The 13,201-nt window shown below is 39.7% G+C and overlaps 1 protein-coding gene across 1 annotated transcript; it reads right to left on the bottom strand.

The window, feature by feature from the left end:
• Window positions 1–1,550: 1,550 nt before the first annotated feature.
• On the bottom strand, window positions 1,551–12,741 carry chrnb4 (cholinergic receptor, nicotinic, beta 4 (neuronal)). Its single transcript, XM_042486056.2, has 6 exons — window positions 12,374–12,741; window positions 8,300–8,445; window positions 5,842–5,886; window positions 5,507–5,616; window positions 3,971–5,024; window positions 1,551–2,359 (listed from the first exon to the last, which is right to left on the bottom strand). The coding sequence occupies exons 1-6, from the start codon at window positions 12,420–12,422 to the stop codon at window positions 2,195–2,197; spliced, it is 1,569 nt and encodes a 522-aa protein (XP_042341990.2). The 5' UTR covers window positions 12,423–12,741; the 3' UTR covers window positions 1,551–2,194.
• Window positions 12,742–13,201: the final 460 nt, after the last annotated feature.

The following is a 13,201-nucleotide window of genomic DNA, read 5'->3' as shown; positions in this document are numbered from 1 at the left end:
CCCACATGCACCAAAGATGCTTTTTGGTGTCCGGTCCTGCACTCCCAGCTCCTTTAAGTGGGGCAAGTGAAAAGGTAATTGCCCCTAGGAGAGAATAATATGGGATTACATTACACGTAAAAAGTAGGAAGAAATGTTAATCTGACCTTCACTCTCCCACACAGCACAGAATGAAACTTAGGTTGTTTGTACACCAACACACTGAAGACTTCAGCTGCAGTTCGGGTCATTTAACAAGACTACCTTCAGTGACACACAGCTTCCAAACATCTCATGCTGCAAAGGCTATCCTGCACATTTAAAAAGACTTGGAGCGGAGCGTGTCATTTTGAATCACCCCCCACCCCCCCCAGAGGACTATATTATGGTACATCTTTGTGTGAAACTCATAAAAGCTTGCTTATGTGGCAGACATCTCTCAAGGACAATGCTTCCAAGCATATCTTATTAGAGACTAATGACAAAAGGCTGCTGACGTAAGGCCTCTGATTTATGGGACCTTCATTCGAGTGTTGAATGACGACTCCTCCCGCTTTGTTTAGACTGGAACAGATGATAAACTGTTGATGTATGCTGCTGCACTGTCTCTCCTCAGTAATGACAGGAAGCTAACAGGTGAATGAGAAAGCCAGGAACGATCTTGAAAACTGTGTTCAGAGATTAACCGTTGGAAACCTGGATCCATATCACTTTTCTTGTATAGCGTTCAGACCACTTTTAACAAGAATTTAAACCTTTGAAATGTGAGCAAATTGGTTTGATTGGTTTGGACATGACATGGAATTTCTTGGAAATTTCAAAAAATAATGTAAAGAGAGAGAGAGAATAATACATTAATAAAGAAAACTATATTTCTAATTATTATAATTATATTTTCAAAATTAGGGTAAATAAATAAGTATTGTTTTTATTATTTATATCATTATGCTAATTTCAGGTCATTTTCTTGCAATGTTGGGTCATTTCTTTTCAAGTTGCTTATTGCCTCCTTACCATGTTTTTCAAAGAAATCAAGATGCTCAGGTTTCAAAGGGTTAAGATAAAGCATTAGAGGCTGATTGCTGTCTCTTGATTTCAATGAAGGTCTCACAAAAGAACCGATAGTCTGCAGAATCACTAACGAGCCCACTCAGCACTGTTTATTGAGCAGTAAATGTGTATGTGGGTGTGAGTAAGAGTTCAGTTCAGCATGTTTTTGTGTGTTTTGTGAAGCCTCGTTTATGTGTCAAGGCACAAATGAGGGACCATCAGATCAGAGTGTCTGAAACACTGCTTTAGGATACGTGTCAGGGCAAAGGTATTGTGCCTCAAGACATTGTTGTACAGATCAGCTCCATCTCCAACAGTTTTGTTGTATCAACATTATTTTGTGCCTGGTCACACACTCTCACATTTCAAGCGAACAGCTGTCTTATCTATGTGATGAAATGTTCTAATTGGCACATCTTCAAGCAAGCCTATTGGCTCTGAGGACAGACTTTATCACCGGCAACACAGATTAACTGAGCACTTTGGCAAGACCCTGGCAATTTTAAGACTTTATTGGGGATTTCATACATTTAATCAAACTGAGGGAGGACATTATCCATTCTTTAATCACACATCACATTTCAATGGCATGGTTAGACACACAGGAGTCAAACAACATCTGACAGCAGATGGATGTTCCACAGATTTCAGACGTGGTATATTTCTGCAACAGTTCAATATACTTTTGTGCAATGAAAGCTACATTCAGTCCAGTCTGCAGCTGTCCCTTGTAGACATGAACGGAAATAACCTCAGCGCAATGATGCCACATTCGGGCCCCTTGCAGACTTACCATTTACTTACAATATTGGTTGCTATACCTAGATGGTTGTATTACTGTGGAACATGTGGTTTTCATTATCGGAGACATTTGATTCATAACTTAGATCCTGTCTGTTCCACTGATGTGCAAAATGAGTGTTTGGGAGTACTTTTTTGTCTAGTTTAACGATCTCATGTTCCTCATTAACGGGTTTTGACACAGAGGACATTGCTGTGACTACTATTTGACCCCATCAATGTGGTACTTCTACAAGCTTTGAGCAAATACCAAAAAGACTTTGCAGCTACTACAGGTCTGCATTTGCATATAAAAATGCTTATCCTAACAGCTTGATTGCTGTAAAAAAACAATTAAAATTCGCCCTGTCTTCTTCATTGCCCATCATATGCGAGGAGTCTCTGAGCTTGGCTGCTGGCTGGGGACAATGTGACTCTGGAAGACAGGCTGGAGAAATAAGCCCAGGGTTCCAACCACGCACACTATCACAAAGATCCACAGGAACATACGATCCACCACCATTGCCACATACTTCCAGTCCTCAATCACCTGCAAATATACGGAAATAAAATTCATTAGCCATTAGTGTGGATGCATTTTGGCACAAAAAAACTACACTGCCATTTATTATAATAAACCAACAGCACCGCAGAGCTGCTTCAGTGAGCTGGCTGTGGACGCTGCCATGCTTCTGAGCAGCCACTCGGGGGCAGAGAGTGTAACTGAGTGGAAGAATAAGTGAATATACTGTATGTGAGAGTGGTTCACTCTGAATCTAGGTTCTTTGCATCCAACCTAGTGTAAAATCTTGTTGACACATCTTACATGCATCATGAAAGTATGTCCTGTAGTCTACTATGTTTGACAGCAATTGAGTTGGATTGAATTGAAACATAAAATGTTCTGTGATAAACATTTTTTATATGTGTTATATTCATAGAAATAATATTGCATAATGTAAAAATCCTTCCTGTCAGGACATTTCCATGTTGCTAAGACCGACGCTGAAATAGCTATTGAACTTTTCACCCGTTTTTCAGTGCTGACCTTGGTAGTTTTTGAAATAAGTCATATCTCATTCCTGGTTCCCTCCTTTTTTTATTGATTTATTAGAGAAAGAAACTGATTACTAAAAGTCTGCCTTCAAATTGCCAGGTCACAGCCACTAGTTAAGGTTAGTGGTATTCTGTGCTGCACCTCAGGGGTCACAGCGTATACTGTCACACCAGTCCAGACACCTTTGATCCAGTTTATTGGGATCAGGATAGATGGAGAGGCAGAGATGAAAGGCACTGACAGTAGGGAATGGCAAATAGCTAATTATCTATAGCTCTGACAGAACAATACGTGAACTCTAAACTTACTCAGAATTATTTTAGCTTCTAACCTTTAACCTTATCACAAGATGAACACATGCAAATATAGTATCCAGTTATACTGTCTCATAATGTGACTGATGTTGGAATTTAATTTGAAAATCACAAAATCACAAATGTTTAATTTGTGGTGAAAATATAAATGTCTCCCACTCATCTTTCTGAAAGGAAAATTGTGTACAATTTAAGGGGATTTAGTGGCTGTGAGGATTGCAGATTGCAACCAGCTTAAACTTTTCCCGCTTAGGATTCTATTAGTGAAATCCTAAGCGGAGTGAAATACAATGAAATCTGTAAAAACATTGAATAAATCAGATTAATGTGTGCCCACCTTTTTTTTTTTTTTTTACCTAATCCAGACATTCAGGAGGTTTTGACGATATGTAAAAAAAAAAGAAAAAAAAGAACAACATGCGTTGGGGGTACTAACTATGGTGGCTGATGCAAATGGCCCTATCTAGAGCCAGTGTTTGGTTTGTCTGTTCTGGGCTACTGTCAAAACATGGCAGTGCAAAATGCTGATCTCGGTGGATGAGGATCCTCCCCCTAAGTAGATATAAAGGGCTGAGGTAACAAAAACATTAAAAAAATATATTTTCTGGTGATAATACACTTAAGAAAACAGAATTATTAAATTATATTTTATCCCCCCCCCATATATCACCCTAAATCCTACACACTGGACTTTTAAATCAAATTTCAGAAGTCAAATCATTTAGCAGCACAACAAATCTAGCAAAAACTTGGCCATGATTAAATATTGGGTTTAAATGTGTATACATACACTCTGATCATCATCATCTCCCATCATGTGCTCAGCCACAAAGCGCACCCCGTTCACCGCCTCCTGGACATCAGCAGCCCAATCTGAGCTGTTTCTCTGCTGGAGGTCCTGGGTGGAAGTGAAACCACTGGGGAGGTAATCAGTGCAGCGCAAATCCCCCTTTCTGTTAGAGTGACTGTAGCCCAGCGGAGGTGCTAGATTTTTGTGTCCTGGGGTGGAGAAGGCAGAATCGGAAGACAGCAGGGCAGAAGACGACATGGTAATACCTGTTTTGGATACGACTGGGTAACCCAAGCCCAGAATGGCTCTTCTCGCCCGTAGACACCGCTGCTGGCGAAGTCGCTGGCGTGCGGAGTTATTCTGAGGGCGTTTCATGAAGAGTAAGGCCGGCAGTTTGACAAGAAATATCAGCTTGACCCAGGTGGGCATGGTGTGGGTGCTGGGAGAGCGGTGGTGTACGTTGAGCACGCACACACTGGTGATAATGGAGAAGGTCACCAACACCATTGTGAACATCAGGTACTTGCCGATAAGGGGCACATCCAGTGAGGTGGGAGGAACAATCTTTGAGATCAAAAGCAAGAAAACAGTGAGAGCCAAGAGGACAGAGATGCAGAGGGTCATCTTCTCCCCGCAGTCTGAAGGTAAATAAAAGACCAGGATGGCCAGAGAGGTGATCAAAACACAGGGGATGATGAGGTTTATGGTGTAGAAAAGGGGCTTTCTCTTGATGATGAAGTCGTATGTGAGGTCCACGTAGGTGGGATCCAGGGGGTTTACAGTTCGTCTGCCTGGCAGTGCCAGGATATCCCACTCCCCACTGGGAGTAAAATCATCCATACTAGCCACCTCAGTCTTCAAGATCAGGTCGATCTCTGTGTGGTCATACGTCCAAGAGCGAAACTTGAGAGTGCAGTTCTGCTGGTCAAAGGGAAAATGTTTGACCTCGATCTTACAGGCGCTTTTGTAGATGGCTGGAGGAAGCCAGTTGATGCTGCCATTGAAAAGGACAATGGCATTGGTGAAGACTGTTACCTCATAGGTACCATCAGCGCTATTAGAAAAGGAAGAAAAACGAGAAAGAAAACTTTAGAGGGCCTGTGAATCAATCTCTGAGGCTTGTGTTATCAATCCTAAAGTGAGGAGTGAAGTGAAGATAAGAGGGAAGCTACTCATACTGAAAATTTGTATTGGTTATTTCTCACAGCCAAGGACTGTCCAATCAATATCAAAACCAAAATCCACAGAGGAAAGACTAAAACCTTCAATCATATATATATGTACTCTCAAGAGGCTTCAGAGAGTCAGCTGGAAGATACTGATGGTAAACAGAAAACATCTTATTCCATTCTCAAAAGTCTAGCAATAAGAAAGTTTCCCATTTCTACTCAAAAACATGAATTTAATCTTATGGAGAACATTCCTTTATATAATAATCTTATCTTTTCTTATCTTATCTTATCTTTTGACTCAATTGCACGTAAACATGTAAAATCTCTCTGTAACTTTACATAATGACATTCCAGTGATGCTTACTTGTTGTACAGGACAATATCTGGGAGCCAGATGTGTCTGGAGGGAATGCGCAGCTTGTCGATACCTTCATACTTTGCAGGGTCCCATGACAACCTGTAATCCACCCAGTGCTGGAGACACACAGAGACCTGGCCGTCAAGTCCGACTTCCACACACTTTCTCAAGACCAGCTCATTTCTAATTACATGCTTCGTTATCAGAGAAGTGTGTTTGGAGCTCAATTACAGAAGCAGTTTGTTCCACATTGAGAGAGGAAGAATGGATACGGTTTAATTCAAGTTCAGGGGGAAGGACATTTAACAAGACATATAAACGAGACTCTGAGTGTCACTTACCTGAGTAAGCCAGACATTTGTGGTCATGATCTGTTCTCTTTCATTCTGGAAATGTACAAGGGAGGTAGAACTTATTTTCAGAACAGTTTTCATGCATAAATAATATTGAAATTGTGTATTTAATATAACTGCATGGTTGCTGACCCTGAAAATAGATTTAAGCTATGGCTTGCTCAGGACACTCTCGTAGTGATTCCCAACCAGATGTAGCCTACTTGAACCCTTAGGTGTACTTCTGTAGTTCACAGACCAATTGAAATATTGTGAAAAAGCTCATTTGAAAAAAAATAAAAATAAAAATGATGACTAGGTCAAAAGGTATACATTTATACATATATTTGTGTGAAGGAGGAAAATAAAAAGCCTGATGCTATTCCAAATGGATGTGATGCTGTAGAATGTGAAAGCAAGCTATGTCACGCCTTGAGGGATGGTTGAGGATGCTGGTTTGTGAGGAGATGTGCATTCTGTTACCTCTATTATACCAAAGTGTATGAACTCAGATAGTTTTATGTCCCGATATGTGAGTATAGTATCAGGGTCTGTAATCCAGCCTTGGGCTACCAAGTCATATGATGTTAAGCGTAGTTAATTTGTCCAAGTACTGTGGCTTGACCACTGTAAGAGGCACAGGTAACAGAGCATGTATATACATATAGTTCAAAGTTATCAAGTGAACAGAAAAATGGAAATAGCCAAAAGTATCTGACAGAGTTGAAATAGTTAGCCAAAAGTAATTGATAAATGGTAGACATATTTAGCTAACACTACCAATGAACAAATGGCTGTAAAAGTTAGCTAAAAGTAATGGATAAATGGTAAAAATACCTAAACAGCTATAAAATGATTATATCAATATCCACTGACAAGTTGATCTTACTTACAATAATCTTGGAAACCAATTGCATTAAAAAGGAAAGTAAACTGATAACAAATAACCAATGATTTCAAGTTGTGGGTACCTTATCTGATGTTTAATTTTACTTAAACCTTAGCAATATTTTCTTATTTTTGTGAAGTTGTAGTAATTTAAAAGTGACAATTGAAATGACATTGCTCTTTCTAAGTGTTAGCAACTTCCGTAAACCAAGTTAGTCTGACTTAACTTAACCATCACAAAGAGAATTTGGCTAACAATGAAGTCAGGAGATCTGCAAGTTCTGTTTTGTTATCATGTTTGAGAATATACAAATATGACTGACTATTTTAAACCAGCAGAATACACGTACATACGTAACACAGTAAACGTGGTTCACTGAATTTGTTTAAACATGGAAAGATTGATAAGATTAAACTTGTCATTTCAAATTGCAACAGCTTCACAAAATTATGAAAACATGACTAAATTTTAAGTTAACTTAATAATTAGATATAATGTAAACATAAACTATGACTAATAGTTGTGTTTACTTACATTGTTTAAGGCAATCGGTTTCATAGATTATTCAAAATTTAAGTCAGATTTCACAGTGTATAATCTATGGTGTTAAAAAACTTCCACTTTAGAGTCTATTCCCAAAAAACCTTTTGGAACATGACCGCTGGTGTTGATCAAGTGACAGCCTACTTGAGTTCCTCTAATAGGGCTGTGGGTAGCTATGCAGACAAAGAGGGAGGGGAATCAATGCTGGTAAGACAGGACAGTAATAGCCTTAACAATATCTTCACTTAACATTACTTCTACTATAAGTAAGCCAATGAAGATGCTGAGGACCAAGAGCAGACAGCAGTCTTGCACCAAATCTCGACTGGACACAGTCAGCATCTAAACCTCTACTTTGTAGCCCATGCACATTTCATTGCAAAAGAAAAGTAATCAAGATTTTAAGACAGAGCTGTTGTAACACTAATAAGCTTCAAATAAACCTCCCTGCTTACTGTCATACGTACTCTAGTTCTCTAGTTGTACATGAGGTCAAACATAACCACATTTAATCTTCCCCTCTCCTTAGATTGCTTGTTAACATGTTTGTTGATGGCATTGTCATCACATTCCCATGACATACTCATCCAATAAAGTGATACCAAATGTCAATTACTCCAAGGGGTACAATGCAAACTCATAAAGTGAGGCTGTGAATGAGCCTTGCTGCCTGGGTCTGCAGCTGGGAGAAGCTTCTGCTGTAAATCAGAGGAGAGCCTCTATCACTGTGGCTGAAACAGCTTTATGGCCCCTTTTAATCCAATGTGCTGAAGTTTCAATCTGGACATGACAGAAGCAGAGATCACAGCTGACCACATCTATCCTCGACTTCATCCATCTATTCAGAGCTATAGCCTCTCTGCAAAGGCTGGTTGGTAACTAACTGCTTTCTCATATAAGCTTTTTCTCTCTTTTTCTTTCACCCACTTTGTCTCCCCAACGCACATCCCTCACACACACACACACACACACAGATACACAAAGAAATAAATACACACACATCCTCATGGTGGGCAGAAATAATTGGTGCCTCACCACACTGATGAGCTGAGCCAGAGACACTTGTAGCTTCACTGGGACTCTCTCGGTCCTGTTGATAGCGGGGCGGATGAGTGGATTGTATCGATCCTTTCCCAGCAACCAGTTCATGAGACGCTCCTCTGAGTCAGCACAGCTGCTACCTGGTGACACAAGTTTGTTCAGTGATTTTTTCATGCAAAGATATTGTCCAAAACAACCAAAATATCAGTATCAAGACAAAACCTTTAGAACATTAGACTGAGGGCTCAACAGAGAGAGACTAGAGGCTAACTTCAAACCGACTTGATTTCATACAGATATGCTGGTATATTACTCACTGATTTTCAATCCATTTAATGCATTAGGACCATCACAATTGCACATTGGCTCTATGTACTTGCATAGCTCCAATGCTGAGCCGGTTGTTAAAAGCCACTACATTTAGCTGTCCCTTTGAACTATTTTTGAAAATGAGGACAGAGCTATCTGGAAATCATAAGTGGATAAGTGGACTGCAGTTATTCTCCTATAAGGTCCAAACAATGTTTTCCTGCTGTTTTGCTTTTTGGTCTTTCTGTGGAGTCAGACCTGAGATAGCAAGTCTTTATAACAACTTAAAAAGATTGACAGTTGTGTTTTCCAAAAATGGTTATTTACGAGTGAAACCTGGAGTGACATTATGTTTCTTGTGCTGCTTTTGGATGCCTCTCATAAGCATTTAAACCTGCGATTTCTTTCAAGAATATGTGGAAAATGACAAAGAATAACAAGGTACAAACATGTGCCACAAATTGCAAGAAATTAGTAGATCTGGAAAATTATTTTTTTAAAAATGCTAGGAAAAAAAATAAAGGGAAAAGAAGAATAACAAAGCTAGGGAAAATATAGATTTGTAATGATCAAAATTACATTATTAAATTTGTTACAGTATGTCTTGTTTGCCTTTTTTTAACTTTCTTTTTTTTTTTTTTTACTAATTTTATGTAATACTGTAATGTATTACATGCAGAATGTAAATCATATTCTTTACATTTGGTTGGATTACTCAAAGTGGGCCTGGTTTGGCTAACATGTCAAATATAGTTCTCCCCAAATTACATTTGTTTGCAAACATTTTTGTATATGCTGTCACAGTCTTTGCTGATTCCTTCAGACTTTTAGGAAGACTGGTTGAAGTGTATCAGACTCATTTAAGTTGCCTTTATTAGTAAGCCTGTCTTTGTTTTCACTTTGTCAGATTATTATTGAAGAATGTGTTGTCTTAGTTTTTGGGTTTCAGTTACTCTGTCTTCCCCTCCTGTGTTTCTGTGCTGCCTTTCTCTCCTTTATCAATCTACACACCTGTCCTACATCAGCCTTGTTAGTCCCTCTCTGCTCCTCAGTCTCTCCCAGCCAATCGGCTCCTTGCCTGTTCTTCTGCCTCATCACCTTACTCCCCTCACCTGAGCTTCTCCAAGTCTTTTTCTCCACCTGCACTTCATCCCCTCGTCAGTCTAGTTTATATTTAAATCCTGGTTTTCACTTCATTCTTTGTTGGATCTTTGATTTGATTGTATGATATTCAGTTGTTGTTCTTTTGGATTAAAGAGAGTTTTTTTTCCTGAGTTGCCTACTTTTGTGTCCACCTGCTCTGCATTAATTGACATTTGCCCCTGCGTTTTTGACTTTTGACATAATGTTTGAACTTTCTTTAGATTTTTAATTATTTTTCAATGTTTTGAAGGTTAGGGAAATATTGTGTGTACATTTTCTAACAGCCTACGTTTAGTGCTGGTCTATTACAGCACATGAAATTGTGGTTTACATGAAAGCTGGAAGCCAAATTCTTATTCACAACTTCCTACTACCCTTACTCTCCCCCTTTACATGTAGGTCCACTACTTGCCCCTGAATATTGGCATTAAATTATACTGGTCTAATATAAAATTCATAGTACTGTGGCCACATGCAGACAGATATACCATCTCTGCCCCTGTGCTACAACACTAAAAAACTCTAAAAACACAAAAAAAATACTGCTCCTTCTCCATCAATTCACCTGAATGTGTCAGACTGCTTCATACATACTGCATGTAAAACATTCCAAGTCTTAAAGGAAACAGCAGCTGTAAATTGAGAAAGCCAGGAATGGCTGTGTTGTGGAAATTACACCAAAATGTAATGAAGGCCCAAAGGTCATTTCCGAATAAGTAATTACATTTGGAACGAGGGCAGATATTTTGGCTGCATGTTAACAATTTGACTTTTGCCTAAAGCCAAACCGCTGGATGTATCTTTCAAATGAGAATGAGCTGTGAATACCAACACTTCACATCCATGCCTCCATCCCAGATGAATGATGCCCGTGTCAGAGGTGAAGACAAGCCTGATTAAAACTGATAACCTGTGCTTCTCATCAGGAGCAGAATGAATATATATAGCACTCCCTATTCCATTTTCTTTACATGCAGCTGGTTATTAATGCCCTCACACGGTCTGGAGTAGCTGAGTCGACTGACATCCAATCAGGTGAGACTCTTACTGATGGGCGCGTTGAAGAAGAATTGCAACTGTTGTCAATATTCAGCAGAGTGATATTGATGGCTGTAGAACTTCAGCACATGTGGCTTTCGTGAAGCTATGTCATGATGCAGTGTACTATCAGTAAGAACAGTGTTAGACTTCTAACCCCAGTGCTTCTCCACTTCCTTAGTATCAAACTGTGTGTGCCATTATCAGACCTTCTGTCTCCTGGAGCTTTTCAGGGTGTGGCATGGCAACAGTCTAGCCTTCGCGGGTCACTGCATGCTGCCATGACTGTGCCTTTGTCAGTCACTTGGCTGAGGTCCCATCCCATCCAGCAGAGTCGGGCCCTTCACAACACTCTTTAACAGATGGTGTGTTGTCAAAGCCCTCGGAGACCTGAGTCAAACAAGCTCTGCTTTCCCCAGAGATGAAGGCTGCTGGCATGCCATCCAAACTTGTGATTACCTGCTGTGAACTGCCACTGGTGGGTGTATATATGTGTGAGTTTAATGTGTAAAATGCACAGAGCCTCATAAGTGTTAACATCACGTTGATTGAGAGTGAGGTCGGGCGTGTTAATACAATGCTAGAGTCAGCCCGAGTTGATAAGGTCACACTGCACAGCACACTGAAAATCATTATTTTGCAAAACTGTAATATAGTTGGAGCATAATGAAATGGGTGAATGAACCAAAACATGGGGCAAAGGTTGAATGGGGTGTTATGAACACAGATTTTTCTCTCTTCTGATAATCATATTTGTAAGATTCAGGCAATTTTTCTTATTTGTTTTTTTTTCTAACTCCCCTTTATATGGAGAAAAAAAGTATAGAAATTTTTGTCTCTATGACACACATGATGATTTATTACTAGAAATATCAAAATATTTACACAGGGAGCGTGAAAGTCATTCGATTATAAATGATTTATCCTGTGAATCCCATTGACCTCACCATATAAAAACACTTTGGTCATGTAAAATAGGGATGCTGATGAAGTTAAGAAAACAAGTGAGGTTTCCCTAAAACTGTTACTTGTGTAAGTTCAGGAAGCTGTTTCTAAAACTTCTCAGGAGCATGTGTTAAGGCATATTGGTTTTGATCCTACTCTCAATATCTCAAACCTTCCTATGACTGTTGGTTGCTCATTTGGTGACTACAGGCCACATTTGATAGCAGGATTGAATCATCAAATAGCTCCCAATGATACACTGTGCTGAAATGCAAAAGTATCATATTTCGGCTCAACTTGCAAAAAAAAAAAAAAAAAGCTTTTTCTATGCATGCATTTGTTTAAATGCACATTAACATACCCATAATTTCTTCTTTTAATTTAAAAAATTAAGGCCATTAATTTGGTCATATTTACTGCATCTCTGCTGAGACACTACATCAAAAACTTATTCACACTCAAAATTAAAAGCTGCGATCCGACATTGGGACACTAAAAAAAGACAACCATTTCTCACCAGACAGAAGCACTTTCACCCAAATAAATTTGGAGCTGACACACAGATAGAAACACATGCTCGAAATGCCCAAATTACTAGTTAAACTCACAGAGCGTAAAGAAAGGCACACTTACAGTAAATCAAAGAGAAAAAGTAAGCAAGTATGGAGAGAGCCCGAGTCATTGTCTCGGCACCATCTGATCCGCGGGAGTTGTAACTGATGAAGCCTCAAAGCTGCAGTGTTCAGCGCCCTTCCTCTCGGACATGCCGGAATCCACGCGCTCACGGTTTGGACACTTTAACCGGCATTGGGCGGATGTCTGAAACGGAGATCATTTACCGAATAGCGAGTATGTTGTTCCGTCGCGTTGGGGTTATTCGCCCCATGAAATTCACCCAGTCTCCTCTTGGCAAACGGGTCTTTACGCGCTGCCAACTCGCAGCAGCCTGTCCTGACGCGCTGCGCTCTCCGTAACCAGCAAGTCCTGCAGGTCCTGTACCCGGTCTGTGGTCGGCTGCTGTAAGTTTACACCGCTTAACAGCTTTCTTTAGCTGGTAGAGTACATAATGTAGTATTTACAGCTGAATGCACAAGCTGCATTTAGCATATAATTTGCTCCTGGACTTGGTGAGGACACGCCTGGTGTTGGGAGAGTATGCAATCGTGCACTTGTATGACCCATATTTATTTCTTTGACCTCTTTTGTCCCCCACACCCTAATAAATTGTTGTATGTTAATATGTGTCTATTTTCCAACTAAACAGAAAATACACACATAATTAAAAAATGCAGATGTGTACATCCAAGGATTAAAAGACCATATCTGAAGTTTTGTGCTGTTTCATGTACTTATGTTGAACTCAGCATCACAAATCAACATGAGGCTGCTGTTTAACAGCATCCTCAATGAGACAATCCAGATGTTGATATACCCATCTGGACCTAATTCCCTTCTCACCAA

The sequence above is a fragment of the Plectropomus leopardus genome, chromosome 1 (genome assembly GCF_026936395.1).
Source record: "Plectropomus leopardus strain MGB_pleo_1.0 chromosome 1, ASM2693639v1, whole genome shotgun sequence".
Classification (NCBI taxonomy): domain Eukaryota; kingdom Metazoa; phylum Chordata; class Actinopteri; order Perciformes; family Serranidae; genus Plectropomus; species Plectropomus leopardus.
This window is presented reverse-complemented; position numbering and strand designations above follow the sequence as displayed.